Genomic DNA, 23,593 nt, shown 5'->3' with positions numbered 1-23,593 from the left:
AATGAGCAGTAAATGGGCCAGAGGCCTGGAGAATGAGCAGTAAATGGGCGAGAGGCCTGGAGAATGAGCAGTAAATGGGCGAGAGGCCTGGAGAATGAGCAGTAAGTGGGCCAGAGGCCTGGAGAATGAGCAGTAAATGGGCCAGAGGCCTGGAGAATGAGCAGTAAATGGGCCAGAGGCCTGGAGAATGAGCAGTAAATGGGCGAGAGGCCTGGAGAATGAGCAGTAAATGGGCCAGAGGCCTGGAGAATGAGCAGTAAATGGGCCAGAGGCCTGGAGAATGAGCAGTAAATGGGCGAGAGGCCTGGAGAATGAGCAGTAAATGGGCGAGAGGCCTGGAGAATGAGCAGTAAATGGGCGAGAGGCCTGGAGAATGAGCATTAAATGGGCGAGAGGCCTGGAGAATGAGCAGTAAGTGGGCGAGAGGCCTGGAGAATGAGCAGTAAATGGGTCAGAGGCCTGGAGAATGAGCAGTAAGTGGGCGAGAGGCCTGGAGAATGAGCAGTATGTGGGCGAGAGGCCTGGAGAATGAGCAGTAAATGGGCGAGAGGCCTGGAGAATGAGCAGTAAATGGGCCAGAGGCCTGGAGAATGAGCAGTAAATGGGCCAGAGGCCTGGAGAATGAGCAGTAAGTGGGCGAGAGGCCTGGAGAATGAGCAGTAAATGGGCCAGAGGCCTGGAGAATGAGCAGTAAATGGGTCAGAGGCCTGGAGAATGAGCAGTAAATGGGTCAGAGGCCTGGAGAATGAGCAGTAAATGGGCGAGAGGCCTGGAGAATGAGCAGTAAATGGGCGAGAGGCCTGGAGAATGAGCAGTAAGTGGGCGAGAGGCCTGGAGAATGAGCAGTAAATGGGCCAGAGGCCTGGAGAATGAGCAGTAAATGGGTCAGAGGCCTGGAGAATGAGCAGTAAATGGGCGAGAGGCCTGGAGAATGAGCAGTAAATGGGCGAGAGGCCTGGAGAATGAGCAGTAAGTGGGCGAGAGGCCTGGAGAATGAGCAGTAAATGGGCCAGAGGCCTGGAGAATGAGCAGTAAATGGGTCAGAGGCCTGGAGAATGAGCAGTAAATGGGCGAGAGGCCTGGAGAATGAGCAGTAAATGGGCCAGAGGCCTGGAGAATGAGCAGTAAATGGGCGAGAGGCCTGGAGAATGAGCAGTAAATGGGCGAGAGGCCTGGAGAATGAGCAGTAAATGGGCCAGAGGCCTGGAGAATGAGCAGTAAATGGGCGAGAGACCTGGAGAATGAGCAGTAAATGGGCGAGAGGCCTGGAGAATGAGCAGTAAATGGGCGAGAGGCCTGGAGAATGAGCAGTAAATGGGCCAGAGGCCTGGAGAATGAGCAGTAAGTGGGCGAGAGGCCTGGAGAATGAGCAGTAAATGGGCCAGAGGCCTGGAGAATGAGCAGTAAATGGGCCAGAGGCCTGGAGAATGAGCAGTAAATGGGCCAGAGGCCTGGAGAATGAGCAGTAAATGGGCGAGAGGCCTGGAGAATGAGCAGTATGTGGGCCAGAGACCTGGAGAATGAGCAGTAAATGGGCGAGAGGCCTGGAGAATGAGCAGTAAATGGGTCAGAGGCCTGGAGAATGAGCAGTAAATGGGCGAGAGGCCTGGAGAATGAGCAGTAAATGGGCGAGAGGCCTGGAGAATGAGCAGTAAATGGGCGAGAGGCCTGGAGAATGAGCAGTAAATGGGCCAGAGGCCTGGAGAATGAGCAGTAAATGGGCGAGAGGCCTGGAGAATGAGCAGTAAATGGGCGAGAGGCCTGGAGAATGAGCAGTAAATGGGCGAGAGGCCTGGAGAATGAGCAGTAAATGGGCGAGAGGCCTGGAGAATGAGCAGTAAGTGGGCGAGAGGCCTGGAGAATGAGCAGTAAATGGGCCAGAGGCCTGGAGAATGAGCAGTAAATGGGCGAGAGGCCTGGAGAATGAGGAGTAAATGGGCCAGAGGCCTGGAGAATGAGCAGTAAATGGGCGAGAGGCCTGGAGAATGAGCAGTAAATGGGCGAGAGGCCTGGAGAATGAGCAGTATGTGGGCCAGAGACCTGGAGAATGAGCAGTAAATGGGCGAGAGGCCTGGAGAATGAGCAGTAAGTGGGCCAGAGGCCTGGAGAATGAGCAGTAAATGGGCGAGAGGCCTGGAGAGTAAGTCGGAAAAGGCTCGATAAGCAAACAATTCTGCTGGAGATACATATTTGCTATTTAGCAAACTATCAACAAGTTCCTTGTTCTGATATTTCTCTGGGTGTATTTACACAGGAATGTAAAGTAAAAAACAAAGACAATGACAAAAACCTCACATGAACACTGCAACACAGAGGAAACATCTGTTATTAATGTGGAATGTCATAAAGTGGAATTAATATCACCTTAGCACTGACACTCACCTGAGATCCTCTGCCATCCTGAGAGTAAAATAGAACTTCATCAATCTTTCACATCTTAAATTGAGCTTTACCTGTCAGCAGCCCCTCCTTCACGCTGGAAACAGCTATTTTCTTATTTTAAATTTTCTTGTGGATGCTGTTTTGTGTTTATCAAAGTGGGGGATGTTAGTGCTGGAGAATGAAACACTTTTCATTTGATGGACTTGGTGTCAGCATCAGGCACTCCCAGGTCAGCTATAGATACAGAGCACAACAATCTCAGAGTTTCCTACTGCACCACTGTGCAATTTTCCCATTTTCCGCACCATCCATCCTGAGGTCTCTCAGCGAGAGATTAAATTTAATTAAAATTAATTAGTGGCTAATCAGTGCTCGCTAGAAACAGTACTGAGACTGCCAAACTCAGTTCATGTGGGCCCTTTACAGCCAGTAGACAGCGGAGATTTTCCTCCCAACTGGGCTTGGATTTTGAATTCTGGTCTCAAAATATAAAAGACCAGCGAGTGATGTTGGCCCTGCTCAGTCACTATAAGCTAATTTTCTAACTAGTCTGTGAATTGCTCCTTATCACACCAATGAGCCATGGTCAGTCTCTACAGACCAGGGTGAGGCACCAACCGATCTTTCACTGACATGACCTGGGTTCAAATCCAGCCCAGGCTGATGGGATGAAAGCCTTCTTTGTCATAGGAACATAAGGACAGGAGGAGGCCAATCAGCCCCTCGAGCCTGGTCTGCCATTCAATTAGATCATGGCTGTTCTGTGTCTTCACTCCGTTTACCTGCCTTGGTTCTGTAACACTTAATAACCTTAACTAACAAAAATCTATCAATCTCAGTTCTGAAATTTTCAATTGGCCCCCAGCCTCAACAGCTTTTTGGGGGGAGAGTTCCAGATTCCCACTCCCCTTTGTGTGAAGAAGTGTTTCCTGACATCACCCCTGAACGGCCTGGCTCTAATTTTAAGGTTATGCCCCCTTGTTCTGGACTTGCCCACCAGAAGAAATAATATTAATCTATCTACCCTATCAAATCTTTTAATCATCTTAAACACCTCAATTAGATCACCCCTTAATCTTCTATACTCAAGGGAATCCTCTTTTAACCCCGGTATCATTCTGGTGAATCTGCACGACACCCCCTCCAAGGCCAATATATCCTTCCGGAGGTGCAGTGCCCAGAACTGATCGCCATGTGGGTTCCATGTGTAGTGAGTTTGGGGGTAACCACAACACATTTCCAAGTCCACAGCATAAAACTGCTCATAACCGGGTATGACTGACATTCTCACTCAGCGACTGTAAATTTGGCAGGTGTTAAGAAATGTAAGTGTAACATTGGTTCATTAGGAGACAGTCTTCTGAGTGTAGGTCTAGGGTAGACTTGTGGGCAGTGTATGGTGAACTTTAGCCTACACCTACCCCGTGCTGTACCTGAACAGGAGGTGCCGAAAAGTGGAAAGGGTTTCAATTCCCAGCGCTGACATCCTTTTCTAGATGAATGTAAAACTAAGAAAACTTGTTAAAAAATATAAATTGAAAGTAGCAAAGACATCAACAGACAAGAGACAACATATAGGGTTAAACAGTCTGCTTCTACTGATGGACAACAACACTTAGCACCTGTATAGCATCTTTAACATAACACAAAGCATCAAAAAATGGAACCAACACAGAACAGCGATTTATAAGGAGGGTTAGGGGAGATGATTGAAGGCACAGTTGAAGAGGTAGGAGTGAGAGGGTGGGGTGGAGGGGCTTGAGAAGGAAGTTGCAGATTGCAGAGGTGTGATAACTGAAGTTGGAGTACTGGGGGCGGGGGAACACCCCAGAAGGCCAGGGGCAGCCGAGCGGACGGTACAGTTAAGATTTAGGACTGGAGAATATTGCAGAGATGGGGTAGGGCAGAGAAATGGAGGGATTTAGAAATGAAGACAAAGATTTTGAGACCAGTGTGCTGGGGGAGGATGGGCGTGGTGGGAGAGTGAAACACGACAGGATTCAGGTGGCTGAACGTTTGAGGAGTTGGAATTTGTATAGAGTTGAGCTTGGAAGACAAGTGAGGAGGGCATGAGGAAAGTTGTGCACAGGGACGATGAATGCATGGCAGAGGGTTTCAATGGCACTGAGGGTGTGGTCAGAATGGAGGCGGTTGATGGAGGTGGAAATAGGATACGGAGTTTGAAGCTCAGCCCAGGATCAAACAGGACAGCAAGATTGCACACTGATGGGTTCCCCCTCAGCGAGAAGCTGGGATGAGGTGTGCAGCTGGAGGCTAGGAAGCAGAGTTTTTGGTGGGAGCCAAACAGGACTGCTCTGGTCTCACCAACATTAAGCAGGAGGAAATTTTGGCTCATCCATGATCCGATATCGGACAAGTGGTCAGACAGCCCAGTAACAGTCGTGGAGTCAAGGGGTGAGAAGTAAAGCTGGGAGCCTGCACCATACCCTTTGGAAGCTGACCCCTCACTTACAGTTAACGTTGCTGGGACGCTGCTTGTGGGTAAGGAATGAGAGGGAGCTGAGGATGAAACTTTGTCACAGGCGCAGATGGAGAATCTATTGCAGAAGATGTTGCAAAAGGCCGGCTATCTTTGGCCTTGTAGGAGTCAAAAGGTGAGAAGGTGGTGGTAGAAGACAATAGAGTGGTCGACATCTTGAAAATCATGGAGAGATTGAGGAGGGATAGCAGGCCATGCTCACAACCACAAAGAATGTTGTTGCTGCCTCTGACCAAGGCAATCTCATGGGTGGGGCAGTAACCTGGACTGAAGCGGGAGTGGTAGGAAAGATACAGAAAGTAGTTGGAATGCTGATGAGTTCAAGGACCTTGGAGAGAATGTGCATTTAAAAAAAAATTCGTTCATGGAATGTGAGCATCGCTGGCGAGGCCAGCATTTATTGCCCATCCCTAATTGCCCTTGAGAAAGTGGTGGTGAGCCGCCTTCTTGAACCGCTGCAGTCTGTGTGGTGAAGGTTCTCCCACAGTGCTGTTAGGAAGGGAGTTCCAGGATTTCGACCGAGCGACGATGAAGGAACGGTGATATATTTCCAAGTCGGGATGGTGTGTGACTTGGAGGGGAACGTGCAGGTGGTGTTGTTCCCATGTACCTGCTGCTCTTGTCCTTCTAGGTGGTAGAGGTTGCAGGTTTGGGAGGTGCTGTCGAAGAAGCCTTGGCGAGTTGCTGCAGTGCATCCTGTGGATGGTACACACTGCAGCCACAGTGCGCCGGTGGTGAAGGGAGTGAATGTTTAGGGTGGTGGATGGGGTGCCAATCAAGCCGGCTGCTTTGTCCTGGATAGTGCCGAGCTTCTTGAGTGTTGTTGGAGCTGCACTCATCCAGGCAAGTGGAGAGTGTTCCATCACACTCCTGACTTGTGCCTTGTAGATGGTGGAAAGGTTTTGGGGAGTCATGGGGTGAGTCACTCGCCGCAGAATACCCAGCCTCTGACCTGCTCTTGTAGCCACAGTATTTATGTGGCCGGTCCAGTTAAGTTTCTGGTCAATGGGTGACCCCCAGGATGTTGATGGTGGGGGATTCGGCGATGGTAATGCCGTTGAATGTCAAGGGGAGATGGTTCGACTCTCTCTTGTTGGAGATGGTCATTGCCTGGCACTTGTGTGGAGTGAATGTTACTTGCCACTTATCAGCCCAAGCCTGGATGTTGTCCAGGTCTTGCTGCATGCGGGCTCGGACTGCTTCATTATCTGAGGGGTTGTGAATGGAACTGAACACTGTGCAGTCATCAGCAAACATCCCCATTTCTGACCTTATCATGGAGGGAAGGTCATTGATAAAGCAGCTGAAGATGGTTGGGCCGAGGACACTGCCCTGAGGAACTCCTGCAGCAATGTCCTGGGGCTGAGATGATTGGCCTCCAACAACCACTACCATCTTCTTTTGTGCTAGGTATGACTCCAGCCACTGGAGAGTTTTCCCCCTGATTCCCATTGACTTCAATTTTACTAGGGCTCCATGGTGCCACACTCGGTCAAATGCTGCCTTGATGTCAAGGGCAGTCACTCTCACCTCAGCATGGATGTTTCCCCCTTCAAAGCTTGTCAGAGAATCTTCGTATGAGGGCTTCTTAACAATAATGATACAAGGCCATTGGATAATTGTTTTAAATGTCACGGGGGGTGGGTGCAGTAAGTACACTGTATTGTGTAGTTTCTGCCGCTTATTATAAGGAAGCAGGAGAGCATCCGCTAATGGTTCAGTAGGTAAATGCACCGTGTAGTTTGTGCTGAGTCTTACAGACCAAGAAGGAAGGCCCCAAATTAAATCTCTGGTCTGTGCTTAGTTAGCTGACCTCAGCTGGGTGCTGGGAGTAGGAGTGATACTACTGGGCTACAGCAGGGGGAAATCAGCAGGGGTTCCTGCTCCATGTCACTATGCATTGACCAGTGCTGGAAAGTGCATGTGTGTGTGCACGCTGAGAAAACACAGGATTACCATTGGCTATGACGCCCTACATGGTTGAATAGGCACTCACTGTCCAGGCTTAGACATGGGGACTTGGGTAAAGTACCAGAGTACAGTCATGTCCGTGGAACTGTACCCCAGCAAGACATAACACCTGCAAGTGAGAAGGGGAGAAGTGTGGAATGGAAACTTGAGAAAAGAGATTAATGTACTCACCTGAAACTTCAGCAAAAAATTTTCCTGGACAGGTAATAAACTAAAGAAAGTGAAAAGAAAGAATGAGTATTACAGAAAATTAACAGCAGTCCAATCACTTTATATATATAATATATACATATACACACTGCAATTTAAAAGAAAGACACCATAAGACCATAAGAGATAGGAGCAGGAGTAGGCCATTCGGCCCCTCGAGCCTGCTCCACCATTTATTGAGATCATGGCTGATCTGATTTTTACCTCAACTCCACTTTCCTGCCCTTTCCCTATATCCTTTGACTCCCTTGCTGATCAAAAAATTGTCTAACTCAGCCTTGAATGTATTTTTTTTATTCATTCATGGAATGTGGGCGTCGCCGGCAAGGCCAGCATTTATTGCCCATCCCTAATTGCCCTTGAGAAGGTGGTGGTGAGCTGCTTTCTTGACTGCGTGGCTTGCTAAGCCATTAAGAATCAACCACATTGCTGTGGGTCTGGAGTCACATATAGGCCAGACCAGGTTTCCTTCCCTAAAGGACATTAGTGAACCAGATGGGTTTTTACAACAATCCAGTAGTTTCATGGCCACCATTACTGATATTAGTTTTCTTTTTCCAGATTATTGAATTAATTGAATTTAAATTCCCCAGTTGCCATAGTGGGATTTGAACTCATGACTCCAGATTATTAATCCAGGCCAAGCTAGATTACTAGTTCAGTAACATAACCACTATGCTACCGTACCCAGTATTCAATGACTCAGCCTCCACAGCTTTTTGGGGTAAAGAATTCCAAAGATTCACGACCCTCTGGGAGAAGAAATTCCTCCTCATTTCCGTCTTAAACGGGCGACCCCTTATTCTGAGACTATGCCCCCTAGGTTTAGATTCCCCCATGAGGGGTAATATCCTCTCAGCATCTACCCTATCGAGTCCCCTCAGAATCTTGTATGTTTCAATAAGATCTCCTCTCATTCTTCTAAACTCCAATGAGTATAGACCCAACCTGTTCAATCTTTCCTCATAAGACTACCCTTTCGTACCCGGAATCAACCGAGTGAACCTTCTCTGAACTGCCTCCAATGCAAGTATGTCCTTCCTTAAATAAGGGCACCAGAACTGTACGCAGTACTCCAGGTGTGGTCTCACCAGCACCCTGTACAGTTGTAGCATGACTTCCCTGCTTTTATACTCCATCCCCCTAGAAATAAAGGCCCAATATTCCATTTGCCTTCCGGATTACCTGCTGCACCTGTATGTTGACTTTTTGTGTTTCATATATGAGGACACCCAGATCCCTCTGTACCGCAGCATTTTGTAGTATTTCTCCATTCAAATAATATTTTGCTTTTTTATTTTTCCTCCCAAAGTGGACGACTTCACATTTTCCCACATTATATTCCATCTGCCATATTTTTGCCCATTGGCTTAACCTGTCAATATCCCTTTGCAGACACTGTGTCCTCATCGCAACTTGGTTTTCCACCTATCTTTGGATCATCAGCAAATTTGCCCACAAGACACTCTGTTCATTCATCCAAATCATTGATATATATTGTAAATAGTTGAGGTCCCAGCACTGATCCCTGCACCCCACTAGTTACAGATTGCCATTTTGAAAATGACCCTTTTATCCCGACTCTTTGTTTTCTGTTAGTTAGCCAATCCTCTATCCATGCCAGTATATTACCCCCAACACCATGAGCTCTTATCTTGTGCAGTAATCTTTTATATGGCACCTTATCGAATGCCTTTTGATACACATTTATATAACGCATTTCACAACTTCAGGATGTCCTAAAGCGCTTTGCAGCCAATGAAGTATTTTTGAAATGTAGTCATTGTTGTAATATAGGAAACGCAGCAGCCAATTTGCACACAGCAGGGTCCCACAAACAGCACTGTGATAATGAGCAGATCATCTGTTTCTAGGTGTTGGTTGAGGGATAAATATTGGACAGGACATCGGGGAGAACTCTCCTGCTCCTCGAAATAGTGCCTTGGGATCTTTTACGTCCACCTGAGAGGGCAGACGGGGCCTCGGTTTAATGTCTCATCCAAAAGAAGGCATCTTTGACAGTGCAGCACTCCCTCAGCACTACACTGGAGTATCAGCCGAGCTTAAGTCTCTGGAGTGGGACTCGAACCCATAACTTTCTGACTCAGAGACGAGAGTGCTACCACTGAGCCACGGCTGACGGCTCTTATTGAATAGTTTATTGAACAATCCCTGGAGTGAGCCAAGCACTTGTACAAGGACTGATCTGATGCCTAGCCACTCCTGTTGGAAGTTCCCTCACACATCCTTGGTGTCTCTGATTTTGTCCCGGGAATGTTTGATGTGACCACACATCGATAAGGCAGGGCATGAGTGCAGTTTCCATGGGCACCAAGCCAACCAACACTGACATTTATAATGTTCGGGCCTTTTAAAAGCAGACCCAGACCGTGGTGCCACCTCAGTGTGCTCTGCTGATCCGGATTGAGATGGCACGGCGGTGTGGTGTGCAGCATCTGTAAAACACAGCATCACCAAATGATGGGGCTTGGCTTGATGAGCACCATTCCATGTGAGGGGAGTTCCCAATCTCAGCCGTGTAACTGCAGGAAGGCAGCAAGCCAAAGTCAGTCAGGCCGCCAACCCTCCCGGATTCTCCCGGAATTAAAGATTAATCTCCCGGACACTTCTGTCCCGAACAAATCACAGGGACGTTTCCTTCTCCTGTTTTGCTCCAGCTGATCACTCACAACAAACAGGAGGGCCACACTCCCAGGATGCAGTGCGGCCCTGACACAAGCGCTGGATAGAGCAGTTTCTGGAGCGCAGAGGACTATGGGTATTGTAGCTGCCATTATTGAACGATCGACGTATCAGGTGACCAATGGTGGAGCATGGGTGCGGGGCGATTGGAGACGGGAGGTCATGTGATGAAACCTCCGGGAAATGAAGTCCATTCAGAGCTGGGAAACCTAACAGCCAGGTGAGTGGATGGCAGGGCAGGGCAATGAGTGGAGGGCAGGGCAATGAGTGGAGGGCAGGGCAGGGCAGGGCAATGAGTGGAGGGTAGGGCAGGGCAATGAGTGGAGGGTAGGGTAGGGTAGGGTAGGGCAGGGCAGGGCAGGGCAGGGCAATGAGTGGAGGGCAGAGCAGGGCAATGAGTGGAGGGCAGGGCAGGGCAGGGGAGTGAGTGGAGGGCAGGGCAGGGCAATGAGTGGAGGGTAGGGCAGGGCAGGGCAGGGCAATGAGTGGAGGGTAGGGCAGGGCAGGGCAGGGCAATGAGTGGAGGGCAGGGCAGGGGAGTGAGTGGAGGGCAGGGCAGGGGAGTGAGTGGAGGGCAGGGCAGGGCAGGGGAGTGAGTGGAGGGCAGAGCAGGGCAATGAGTGGAGGGCAGAGCAGGGCAATGAGTGGAGGGCAGGGCAGGGGAGTGAGTGGAGGGCAGAGCAGGGCAGGGGAGTGAGTGGATGGCAGGGCAGGGCAGGGCAGGGCAGGGCAATGAGTGGAGGGCAGAGCAGGGCAATGAGTGGAGGGCAGAGCAGGGCAATGAGTGGAGGGCAGGGCAGGGCAATGTGTGGAGGGTAGGGCAGGGCAATGAGTGGAGGGCAGGGCAGGGGAGTGAGTGGAGGGCAGGGCAGGGCAGTGAGTGGAGGGCAGGGAAGGGCAGTGAGTGGAGGGCAGGGCAGGGCAATGAGTGGAGGGCAGGGCAGGGGAGTGAGTGGAGGGCAGAGCAGGGGAGTGAGTGGAGGGCAGAGCAGGGCAGTGAGTGGAGGGCAGGGCAGGGGAGTGAGTGGAGGGCAGGGCAGGGGAGTGAGTGGAGGGCAGGGCAGGGCAATGAGTGGAGGGCAGGGCAGGGCAGGGCAATGAGTGGAGGGCAGGGCAGGGCAGGGCAATGATTGGAGGGCAGGGCAGGGGAGTGAGTGGAGGGCAGAGCAGGGGAGTGAGTGGAGGGCAGAGCAGGGCAGTGAGTGGAGGGCAGGGCAGGGGAGTGAGTGGAGCGCAGGGCAGGGCAGGGGAGTGAGTGGAGGGCAGGGCAGGGCAATGAGTGGAGGGCAGGCAGGGCAGGGCAATGAGTGGAGGGCAGAGCAGGGCAATGAGTGGAGGGCAGGGCAGGGCAATGAGTGGAGGGCAGGGCAGGGCAATGAGTGGAGGGCAGGGCAGGGGAGTGAGTGGAGGGCAGAGCAGGGGAGTGAGTGGAGGGCAGGGCAGGGCAATGAGTGGAGGGCAGGGCAGGGCAATGAGTGGAGGGCAGAGCAGGGCAATGAGTGGAGGGCAGGGCAGGGCAATGAGTGGAGGGCAGGGCAGGGCAATGAGTGGAGGGCAGGGCAGGGCAATGAGTGGAGGGCAGGGCAGGGGAGTGAGTGGAGGGCAGGGCAGGGGAGTGAGTGCAGGGCAGGGGAGTGAGTGGAGGGCAGGGCAGGGGAGTGAGTGGAGGGCAGGGCAGGGGAGTGAGTGGAGGGCAGGGCAGGGGAGTGAGTGGAGGGCAGGGCAGGGGAGTGAGTGGAGGGCAGGGCAGGGGAGTGAGTGGAGGGCAGGGCAGGGGAGTGAGTGGAGGGCAGGGCAGGGGAGTGAGTGGAGGGCAGAGCAGGGCAGGGGAGTGAGTGGAGGGCTGGGCAGGGCAATGAGTGGAGGGCAGGGCAGGGGAGTGAGTGGAGGGCAGGGCAGGGGAGTGAGTGGAGGGCAGAGCAGGGCAGGGCAACGAGTGGAGGGCAGGGCAGGGGAGTGAGTGGAGGGCAGAGCAGGGGAGTGAGTGGAGGGCAGGGCAGGGCAATGAGTGGAGGGCAGGGCAGGGGAGTGAGTGGAGGGCAGGGCAGGGGAGTGAGTGGAGGGCAGGGCAGGGGAGTGAGTGGAGGGCAGAGCAGGGCAGGGCAATGAGTGGAAGGCAGGGCAGGGGAGTGAGTGGAGGGCAGAGCAGGGCAGGGGAGTGAGTGGAGGGCAGGGCAGGGCAATGAGTGGAGGGCAGGGCAGGGCAATGAGTGGAGGGCAGGGCAGGGGAGTGAGTGGAGGGCAGAGCAGGGCAGGGGAGTGAGTGGAGGGCAGGGCAGGGCAATGAGTGGAGGGCAGAGCAGGGCAGGGGAGTGAGTGGAGGGCAGAGCAGGGCAGGGGAGTGAGTGGAGGGCAGGGCAGGGCAGGGCAATGAGTGGAGGGCAGAGCAGGGCAGGGGAGTGAGTGGAGGGCAGGGCAGGGCAATGAGTGGAGGGCAGGGCAGGGCAATGAGTGGAGGGCAGGGCAGGGGAGTGAGTGGAGGGCAGAGCAGGGCAGGGGAGTGAGTGGAGGGCAGAGCAGGGCAGGGGAGTGAGTGGAGGGCAGAGCAGGGCAATGAGTGGAGGGCAGAGCAGGGCAGGGGAGTGAGTGGAGGGCAGAGCAGGGCAGGGCAGCGATTGGATGGCAGAGCAGGGAGTGGAGGGCAGGGCAGGGCTGCTATCTAATCTCCACTTGCTGCTTGAAGAACGGCTACATGGCTGACAGGTGCTTGTGGGACAATGATCCTGCAAAGAGTCAGCACTTCAGGAGAGGAGGGGAGGGGGCAAATTCAGTCACAGGCTGGGTTGGCTGAGGAAGCTGTGGAATGGCTGGACCTCCTGACATGGGATCTGAAGCTTTGTGACCTTGGTTCAGGCCATTGCGGGGAGAAGCAGGAGGTGCCAGGAAGCCAGCTCCCTCGCCAACCAAGAACGGGGAGAGAAAGAAAATCAGCGGGCGAGTCAGGCAATGCCTGCTGTCACCCATCCTCCAGTGAGTATGACCGGGGAGGGGAGGGGAGGGAAGGTACAGAGTGAAATTTGAGCTTTGTCCCAGGCCAAATCAAACCATCTGAGTCCAGACTCATCGGGACCCGGGTTTGCTCTTGTAACTGTAACAAGACCTTTCACTTAAAGGCTGGGAAGCGTATTCATATCCAGATCATTGATTGTTCACCACTAGCTCCTGGGTTCAAATCCAGCTCCAAGGCTTCTCTTCGTTGGCTCTAAGGGTTCTACATGAAATGAGTTTGGGTAGCCTCAACCTAGTTCAAAGCACACAACTGACCATCATGTGCAAACTCACTCACACTGTAAGAGGTTACCTTTGCACACCAGGGTTAGCACACTGCCCTGTCAAGCACTGGGAACAGACTGAGAGGGAGAAAGTCTCAGACTGAGAGGGAGAAAGTCTCAGACTGAGAGGGAGAAAGTCTCAGACTGAGAGGGAGAAAGTCGCAGACTCAGACGGTGAAAGTCTCAGACTGAGAGGGAGAAAGTCTCAGACTGAGAGGGAGAAAGTAGCAGACTGAGAGGGAGAAAGTCGCAGACTCAGACGGTGAAAGTCTCAGACTGAGAGGGAGAAAGTCTCAGACTGAGAGGGAGAAAGTCTCAGACTGAGAGGGAGAAAGTCTCAGACTGAGAGGGAGAAAGTCTCAGACTGAGAGGGAGAAAGTAGCAGACTGAGAGGGAGAAAGTCGCAGACTCAGACGGTGAAAGTCTCAGACTGAGAGGGAGAAAGTCTCAGACTGAGAGGGAGAAAGTCTCAGACTGAGAGGGAGAAAGTCTCAGACTGAGAGGGAGAAAGTAGCAGACTGAGAGGGTGGAAGTCACAGACTCAGACGGTGAAAGTCTCAGACTCAGACGGTGAAAGTCCCAGACTCAGACTGAGAGGGTGAAAGTCTCAGACTCAGACGGTGAAAGTCCCAGACTCAGACTGAGAGGGTGAAAGTCTCAGACTCAGACGGTGAAAGTCCCAGACTCAGACCCAGAGGGTGAAAGTCTCAGACTCAGACGGTGAAAGTCCCAGACTCAGACTGAGAGGGTGAAAGTCTCAGACTCAGACGGTGAAAGTCTCAGACTCAGACCCAGAGGGTGAAAGACTCCTCTGTCTAGTGGCTGGTCCTATATGAAATAAGTTTATTACGATCTCAGCCTAGTTCCCAGTCCACAGCACAAAGGCCGACAATCACGACAGGAAGAGAGAGAGACGACGACCGGGAGGGGGGAGGCTGAAGGCTTCCTGAGGGGCTGGGGAGAGCATTCCTGCTCCTCCTGGCCCACAAGGAGTGCTGGAAAAGGCACTGACCTTCTGGAGCCGGCTGCTCCCTCCTCCCTTTCACTGCCGGCTTTCCCGACCCTTAGGAAACCCGGGCGGCAGCAGTGAGTTTTAAAAAGGGCTCCCAATTGCACTGTGGGAGCCCGATTTAAATATGTCAATGAAGTGTCCTGCTTCTCCACAGCAGGACACTCGGACACCACGAAACCCACCGCTGTAAAATAGGTGGGTGCTGGGGACATGTCCCCGACCCCCACCCCGACCCCCACCCCCACCCCGACCCCCACCCCCACCCCCACCCCCGACCCCCACCCCGACCCCCACCCCCACCCCCACCCCGACCCCCACCCCCACCCCCACCCCGACCCCCACCCCGACCCCCACCCCCACCCCCACCCCGACCCCCACCCCGACCCCCACCCCGACCCCCACCCCCACCCCCACCCCCACCCCGACCCCGACCCCCACCCCCACCCCGACCCCGACCCCCACCCCCACCCCCACCCCGACCCCCACCCCGACCCCCACCCCCACCCCTCTCCTGCCCATTGTGGGAGGTTAATATCGAGGCCAGAGACTCCTTGGTTGGTGCTGGAACACATTGTTGTTCAGACATTGTTCCTAATATCTGTTTTAAATTAACTTAAAATTAAATTAAACTTATCTCCTCCCTGGTCTCACTTTCCTGGTTTATTCTGAAGTAATTTTCTGGATCTACCTTATCGATCGATGCCATTTAATATTGATAAACCTGACTGAGGGTCCCTCTTTTTCCGCAGTCCTTAAGCTTCTCCATCAGTTTTGCTGCTCCTCTCTGCACCCTCTCCAATGCGTGTAGCACGGTGACCAGAATTGCATGCGTTAATCCCGCTGTGATCTTCACAGCTCAGCATAATCTCTGCAGACTTGTACTTTGCTGACTATATATCCCGGCGATCCTTTGGCTTGTTTAATTGCCCTGCCACATTGTTCATCCTCTGTCTCTGCTGCTCTCTCTATTTGGGCACAACGTACAATGGATGTCATACGAGCATTCAAAATTGATGGGCAGGAAAAGACCATCTGGTCCATCAAGCCTGCCCCTCATGGAGCATCAAACACTCCCTCCCTTCACCCAATCCCTCCCTCCCCCTCACCTCCCATCCCCTCCACAATCCCCCACCCACCCCACCGCAGCCGTATAATCTCCTGGGAGATGTCTCGAGAGACTAACTTACCGTGCCATTTCTGAAAGGCCCAGCTTTCCGTCTCCATTTGCATCGAATATTTTCAACTGAAAAGAAAAGTATTAATCGCATGGTGATTACAATTTGCTTTTGGCTGATGTTCGCAGTGTTTGTATAAAATCTTGAGGTGCCCCCTCCCTGTAATCAATTCATTTCTTTCTATAAATGGCATCAATAGCATCACAGTCACTGTGTGTTTTAAACTCTGGGAAATTGTTTCACTGGAGATTACCTGACAAAATCTGCAGTCATGTGCCCAGTTGCACCTGCCCTCCGCTCCCCAGTATGTCTGGAGTTTCCCAGTCTCAGCCAGCGGCTGGGATGTGGCCAAAGTAAGGAAGGGAAGATGGGAGGAAGAATCACTTCGGGTCTGCTCTCGGGTGGGGAGGTGGGGGGGCACTGGAGTTGCAGGAGGCCCGAGAGCTGGGGAAATCCTGGGAATAGGGGGAGGAGAGCGAGGCCTGAGAGCTGGGGAAATACTGGGAATAGGGGGAGGAGGGAGAGGCCCGAGAGATGGGGAAATCCTGGGAATCGGGGGAGGAGGGCGAGGCCTGAGAGCTGGGGAAATACTGGGAATCGGGGGAGGAGGGCGAGGCCTGAGAGCTGGGGAAATACTGGGAATCGGGGGAGGAGAGCGAGGCCCGAGAGCTGGGGAAATACTGGGAATCGGGGGAGCAGAGCGAGGCCCGAGAGATGGGGAAATACTGGGAATAGGGGGAGGAGGGCGAGGCCCGAGAGCTGGGGAAATACTGGGAATAGGGGGAGGAGGGCGAGGCCCGAGAGCTGGGGAAATACTGGGAATAGGGGGAGGAGGGCGAGGCCCGAGAGATGGGGAAATACTGGGAATCGGGGGAGGAGAGCGAGGCCCGAGAGATGGGGAAATCCTGGGAATCGGGGGAGGAGAGCGAGGCCCGAGAGATGGGAAATACTGGGAATAGGGGGAGGAGGGCGAGGCCCGAGAGATGGGGAAATACTGGGAATCGGGGGAGGAGGGCGAGGCCCGAGAGATGGGGAATACTGGGAATCGGGGGAGGAGGGCGAGGCCCGAGAGATGGGGAAATACTGGGAATCGGGGGAGGAGGGCGAGGCCTGAGAGCTGGGGAAATACTGGGTATCGGGGGAGGAGGGCGAGGCCCGAGAGATGGGGAAATACTGGGAATCGGGGGAGCAGAGCGAGGCCCGAGAGATGGGGAAATACTGGGAATAGGGGGAGGAGAGCAAGGCCCGAGAGATGGGGAAATACTGGGAATAGGGGGAGGGCGAGGCCCGAGAGCTGGAGAAATACTGGGAATAGGGGGAGGAGAGCGAGGCCCGAGAGATGGGGAATACTGGGAATAGGGGGAGGAGAGCGAGGCCCGAGAGATGGGGAATACTGGGAATCGGGGGAGGAGGGCGAGGCCCGAGAGATGGGGAAATACTGGGAATCGGGGGAGGAGGGAGAGGCCCGAGAGATGGGGAAATACTGGGAATAGGGGGAGGAGGGAGAGGCCCGAGAGATGGGGAATACTGGGAATCGGGGGAGGAGGGCGAGGCCCGAGAGATGGGGGAATACTGGGAATCGGGGGAGGAGGGAGAGGCCCGAGAGATGGGGAAATACTGGGAATCGGGGGAGGAGGGAGAGGCCCGAGAGATGGGGAAATACTGGGAATCGGGGGAGGAGGGAGAGGCCCGAGAGCTGGGGAAATACTGGGAATAGGGGGAGGAGAGCGAGGCCCGAGAGATGGGGAATACTGGGAATCGGGGGAGGAGGGAGAGGCCCGAGAGCTGGGGAAATACTGGGAATCGGGGGAGGAGGGCGAGGCCCGAGAGATGGGGAAATCCTGGGAATCGGGGGAGGAGGGCGAGGCCTGTACATGGGGAAACTCTGGGAATTGGGGGAGGAGGGCGAGGCCTGTACATGGGGAAACTCTGGGAATCGGGGGAGGAGAGCGAGGCCCGAGAGATGGGGAAATACTGGGAATCGGGGGAGGAGGGCGAGGCCCGAGAGATGGGGAAATACTGGGAATAGGGGGAGAGCGAGGCCCGAGAGATGGGGAAATACTGGGAATAGGGGGAGGAGGGCGAGGCCCGAGAGATGGGGAAATACTGGGAATAGGGGGAGGAGAGCGAGGCCCGAGAGATGGGGAAATCCTGGGAATAGGGGGAGGAGGGCGAGGCCCGAGAGATGGGGAAATACTGGGAATCGGGGGAGGAGAGCGAGGCCCGAGAGCTGGGGAAATACTGGGAATAGGGGGAGGAGGGCGAGGCCCGAGAGATGGGGAAATCCTGGGAATCGGGGGAGAGCGAGGCCCGAGAGATGGGGAAATACTGGGAATCGGGGGAGGAGGGAGAGGCCCGAGAGCTGGGGAAATACTGGGAATCGGGGGAGCAGAGCGAGGCCCGAGAGATGGGGAAATCCTGGGTATCGGGGGAGGAGGGCGAGGCCCGAGAGATGGGGAAATACTGGGAATAGGGGGAGGAGGGCGAGGCCCGAGAGATGGGGAATACTGGGAATCGGGGGAGGAGGGCGAGGCCCGAGAGATGGGGAAATACTGGGAATCGGGGGAGGAGGGCGAGGCCCGAGAGATGGGGGAATACTGGGAATCGGGGGAGGAGGGCGAGGCCCGAGAGATGGGGAAATACTGGGAATAGGGGGAGGAGGGAGAGGCCCGAGAGATGGGGAAATACTGGGTATCGGGGGAGGAGGGCGAGGCCCGAGAGATGGGGAAATACTGGGAATCGGGGGAGGAGGGAGAGGCCCGAGAGATGGGGAAATACTGGGAATAGGGGGAGGAGAACGAGGCCCGAGAGATGGGGAAATACTGGGAATAGGGGGAGGAGGGCGAGGCCCGAGAGCTGGGGAAATACTGGGAATAGGGGGAGGAGGGAGAGGCCCGAGAGATGGGGAAATACTGGGAATAGGGGGAGGAGGGCGAGGCCCGAGAGCTGGGGAAATACTGGGAATAGGGGGAGGAGGGAGAGGCCCGAGAGATGGGGAAATACTGGGAATCGGGGGAGGAGGGAGAGGCCCGAGAGATGGGGAAATACTGGGAATCGGGGGAGGAGGGAGAGGCCCGAGAGATGGGGAAATACTGGGAATCGGGGGAGGAGGGAGAGGCCCGAGAGATGGGGAAATACTGGGAATGGGGGGAGGAGGGAGAGGTCCGAGAGCTGGGGAAATCCTGGGAATCGGGGGAGGAGAGCGAGGCCCGAGAGCTGGGGAAATCCTGGGAATCGGGGGAGGAGGGAGAGGCCCGAGAGATGGGGAAATACTGGGAATCGGGGGAGGAGCGCGAGGCCCGAGAGATGGGGAAATACTGGGAATCGGGGGAGGAGGGAGAGGTCCGAGAGATGGGGAAATACTGGGTATCGGGGGAGGAGGGCGAGGCCCGAGAGATGGGGAAATACTGGGAATAGGGGGAGGAGGGCGAAGCCCGAAAGATGGGGAAATACTGGGAATAGGGGGAGGAGGGCGAGGCCCGAGAGATGGGGAAATACTGGGAATAGGGGGAGGAGGGCGAGGCCCGAGAGATGGGGAAATACTGGGAATCGGGGGAGGAGGGCGAGGCCCGAGAGATGGGGAAATACTGGGAATCGGGGGAGGAGAGCGAGGCCTGAGAGCTGGGGAAATACTGGGAATCGGGGGAGGAGGGCGAGGCCCGAGAGCTGGGGAAATACTGGGAATCGGGGGAGGAGAGCGAGGCCCGAGAGATGGGGAAATACTGGGAATCGGGGGAGGAGGGCGAGGCCCAAGAGATGGGGAAATACTGGGAATAGGGGGAGGAGAGCGAGGCCCGAGAGCTGGGGAAATACTGGGAATCGGGGGAGGAGGGCGAGGCCCGAGAGCTGGGGAAATACTGGGAATCGGGGGAGGAGGGCGAGGCCCGAGAGATGGGGAAATACTGGGAATCGGGGGAGGAGGGCGAGGCCTGAGAGCTGGGGAAATACTGGGTATCGGGGGAGGAGGGCGAGGCCCGAGAGATGGGGAAATACTGGGAATAGGGGGAGGAGGGCGAGGCCCGAGAGATGGGGAAATACTGGGAATCGGGGGAGGAGGGCGAGGCCCGAGAGATGGGGAAATACTGGGAATAGGGGGAGGAGGGCGAGGCCCGAGAGATGGGGAAATACTGGGTATCGGGGGAGGAGGGCGAGGCCCGAGAGATGGGGAAATCCTGGGAATCGGGGGAGGAGGGCGAGGCCCGAGAGATGGGGAAATACTGGGAATCGGGGGAGAGCGAGGCCCGAGAGATGGGGAAATACTGGGAATCGGGGGAGGAGGGCGAGGCCCGAGAGCTGGGGAAATACTGGGAATAGGGGGAGGAGGGCGAGGCCCGAGAGATGGGGAAATCCTGGGAATCGGGGGAGAGCGAGGCCCGAGAGATGGGGAAATACTGGGAATCGGGGGAGGAGGGAGAGGCCCGAGAGCTGGGGAAATACTGGGAATCGGGGGAGCAGAGCGAGGCCCGAGAGATGGGGAAATCCTGGGTATCGGGGGAGGAGGGCGAGGCCCGAGAGATGGGGAAATACTGGGAATAGGGGGAGGAGGGCGAGGCCCGAGAGATGGGGAATACTGGGAATCGGGGGAGGAGGGCGAGGCCCGAGAGATGGGGAAATACTGGGAATCGGGGGAGGAGGGCGAGGCCCGAGAGATGGGGGAATACTGGGAATCGGGGGAGGAGGGCGAGGCCCGAGAGATGGGGAAATACTGGGAATAGGGGGAGGAGGGAGAGGCCCGAGAGATGGGGAAATACTGGGTATCGGGGGAGGAGGGCGAGGCCCGAGAGATGGGGAAATACTGGGAATCGGGGGAGGAGGGAGAGGCCCGAGAGATGGGGAAATACTGGGAATAGGGGGAGGAGAACGAGGCCCGAGAGATGGGGAAATACTGGGAATAGGGGGAGGAGGGCGAGGCCCGAGAGCTGGGGAAATACTGGGAATAGGGGGAGGAGGGAGAGGCCCGAGAGATGGGGAAATACTGGGAATAGGGGGAGGAGGGCGAGGCCCGAGAGCTGGGGAAATACTGGGAATAGGGGGAGGAGGGAGAGGCCCGAGAGATGGGGAAATACTGGGAATCGGGGGAGGAGGGAGAGGCCCGAGAGATGGGGAAATACTGGGAATCGGGGGAGGAGGGAGAGGCCCGAGAGATGGGGAAATACTGGGAATCGGGGGAGGAGGGAGAGGCCCGAGAGATGGGGAAATACTGGGAATGGGGGGAGGAGGGAGAGGTCCGAGAGCTGGGGAAATCCTGGGAATCGGGGGAGGAGAGCGAGGCCCGAGAGCTGGGGAAATCCTGGGAATCGGGGGAGGAGGGAGAGGCCCGAGAGATGGGGAAATACTGGGAATCGGGGGAGGAGCGCGAGGCCCGAGAGATGGGGAAATACTGGGAATCGGGGGAGGAGGGAGAGGTCCGAGAGATGGGGAAATACTGGGTATCGGGGGAGGAGGGCGAGGCCCGAGAGATGGGGAAATACTGGGAATAGGGGGAGGAGGGCGAGGCCCGAGAGATGGGGAAATACTGGGAATAGGGGGAGGAGGGCGAGGCCCGAGAGATGGGGAAATACTGGGAATAGGGGGAGGAGGGCGAGGCCCGAGAGATGGGGAAATACTGGGAATCGGGGGAGGAGGGCGAGGCCCGAGAGATGGGGAAATACTGGGAATCGGGGGAGGAGAGCGAGGCCTGAGAGCTGGGGAAATACTGGGAATCGGGGGAGGAGGGCGAGGCCCGAGAGCTGGGGAAATACTGGGAATCGGGGGAGGAGAGCGAGGCCCGAGAGATGGGGAAATACTGGGAATCGGGGGAGGAGGGCGAGGCCCAAGAGATGGGGAAATACTGGGAATAGGGGGAGGAGAGCGAGGCCCGAGAGCTGGGGAAATACTGGGAATCGGGGGAGGAGGGCGAGGCCCGAGAGCTGGGGAAATACTGGGAATCGGGGGAGGAGGGCGAGGCCCGAGAGATGGGGAAATACTGGGAATCGGGGGAGGAGGGCGAGGCCTGAGAGCTGGGGAAATACTGGGTATCGGGGGAGGAGGGCGAGGCCCGAGAGATGGGGAAATACTGGGAATAGGGGGAGGAGGGCGAGGCCCGAGAGATGGGGAAATACTGGGAATCGGGGGAGGAGGGCGAGGCCCGAGAGATGGGGAAATACTGGGAATAGGGGGAGGAGGGCGAGGCCCGAGAGATGGGGAAATACTGGGTATCGGGGGAGGAGGGCGAGGCCCGAGAGATGGGGAAATCCTGGGAATCGGGGGAGGAGGGCGAGGCCCGAGAGATGGGGAAATACTGGGAATCGGGGGAGAGCGAGGCCCGAGAGATGGGGAAATACTGGGAAACGGGGGAGGAGGGCGAGGCCCGAGAGCTGGGGAAATACTGGGAATCGGGGGAGGAGGGCGAGGCCCGAGAGATGGGGAAATACTGGGAATCGGGGGAGGAGGGCAAGGCCCGAGAGATGGGGAAATACTGGGAATAGGGGGAGGAGGGCGAGGCCCGAGAGCTGGGGAAATACTGGGAATAGGGGGAGGAGGGCGAGGCCCGAGAGATGGGGAAATACTGGGAATCGGGGGAGGAGAGCGAGGCCCGAGAGATGGGGAAATCCTGGGAATCGGGGGAGGAGAGCGAGGCCCGAGAGATGGGAAATACTGGGAATAGGGGGAGGAGGGCGAGGCCCGAGAGATGGGGAAATACTGGGAATCGGGGGAGGAGGGCGAGGCCCGAGAGATGGGGAATACTGGGAATCGGGGGAGGAGGGCGAGGCCCGAGAGATGGGGAAATACTGGGAATCGGGGGAGGAGGGCGAGGCCTGAGAGCTGGGGAAATACTGGGTATCGGGGGAGGAGGGCGAGGCCCGAGAGATGGGGAAATACTGGGAATCGGGGGAGCAGAGCGAGGCCCGAGAGATGGGGAAATACTGGGAATAGGGGGAGGAGAGCGAGGCCCGAGAGATGGGGAAATACTGGGAATAGGGGGAGGGCGAGGCCCGAGAGCTGGAGAAATACTGGGAATAGGGGGAGGAGAGCGAGGCCCGAGAGATGGGGAATACTGGGAATAGGGGGAGGAGAGCGAGGCCCGAGAGATGGGGAATACTGGGAATCGGGGGAGGAGGGCGAGGCCCGAGAGATGGGGAAATACTGGGAATCGGGGGAGGAGGGAGAGGCCCGAGAGATGGGGAAATACTGGGAATAGGGGGAGGAGAGCGAGGCCCGAGAGATGGGAAATACTGGGAATCGGGGGAGGAGGGCGAGGCCCGAGAGATGGGGAAATCCTGGGAATCGGGGGAGGAGAGCGAGGCCCGAGAGCTGGGGAAATCCTGGGAATAGGGGGAGGAGGGCGAGGCCCGAGAGCTGGGGAAATACTGGGAATCGGGGGAGGAGGGCGAGGCCCGAGAGCTGGGGAAATACTGGGAATCGGGGGAGGAGGGAGAGGCCCGAGAGATGGGGAAATACTGGGAATAGGGGGAGGAGAGCGAGGCCCGAGAGCTGGAGAAATACTGGGAATAGGGGGAGGAGAGCGAGGCCCGAGAGATGGGGAATACTGGGAATAGGGGGAGGAGGGCGAGGCCCGAGAGCTGGGGAATACTGGGAATCGGGGGAGGAGGGCGAGGCCCGAGAGATGGGGAATACTGGGAATCGGGGGAGGAGGGAGAGGCCCGAGAGATGGGGAAATACTGGGAATCGGGGGAGGAGGGAGAGGCCCGAGAGATGGGGAAATACTGGGAATCGGGGGAGGAGGGAGAGGCCCGAGAGCTGGGGAAATACTGGGAATAGGGGGAGGAGAGCGAGGCCCGAGAGATGGGGAATACTGGGAATCGGGGGAGGAGGGAGAGGCCCGAGAGATGGGGAAATACTGGGAATCGGGGGAGGAGAGCGAGGCCTGAGAGCTGGGGAAATACTGGGAATCGGGGGAGGAGGGCGAGGCCCGAGAGCTGGGGAAATACTGGGAATCGGGGGAGGAGAGCGAGGCCCGAGAGATGGGGAAATACTGGGAATCGGGGGAGGAGGGCGAGGCCCAAGAGATGGGGAAATACTGGGAATAGGGGGAGGAGAGCGAGGCCCGAGAGCTGGGGAAATACTGGGAATCGGGGGAGGAGGGCGAGGCCCGAGAGCTGGGGAAATACTGGGAATCGGGGGAGGAGGGCGAGGCCCGAGAGATGGGGAAATACTGGGAATCGGGGGAGGAGGGCGAGGCCTGAGAGCTGGGGAAATACTGGGTATCGGGGGAGGAGGGCGAGGCCCGAGAGATGGGGAAATACTGGGAATAGGGGGAGGAGGGCGAGGCCCGAGAGATGGGGAAATACTGGGAATCGGGGGAGGAGGGCGAGGCCCGAGAGATGGGGAAATACTGGGAATAGGGGGAGGAGGGCGAGGCCCGAGA

The 23,593-nt window shown here is 56.1% G+C and overlaps 1 protein-coding gene across 1 annotated transcript in view; it reads right to left on the bottom strand.

Moving 5' to 3' along the window:
* Positions 1 to 23,593, bottom strand: part of calb2a (calbindin 2a) — a 274,121-nt gene that overhangs the window by 29,199 nt on the left and 221,329 nt on the right. Inside the window, exons 7-9 of the mRNA XM_067997410.1 lie at positions 15,238 to 15,293; positions 7,025 to 7,064; positions 2,383 to 2,400 (exon numbers count right to left, since the gene is read on the bottom strand). Of these exons, the coding sequence (XP_067853511.1) occupies positions 2,383 to 2,400; positions 7,025 to 7,064; positions 15,238 to 15,293 (114 nt within the window). The remainder of the gene's footprint in view (positions 1 to 2,382; positions 2,401 to 7,024; positions 7,065 to 15,237; positions 15,294 to 23,593) is intronic.

This window comes from Heptranchias perlo, chromosome 16, assembly GCF_035084215.1.
Source record: "Heptranchias perlo isolate sHepPer1 chromosome 16, sHepPer1.hap1, whole genome shotgun sequence".
NCBI classification, from domain to species: domain Eukaryota; kingdom Metazoa; phylum Chordata; class Chondrichthyes; order Hexanchiformes; family Hexanchidae; genus Heptranchias; species Heptranchias perlo.
This window is presented reverse-complemented; position numbering and strand designations above follow the sequence as displayed.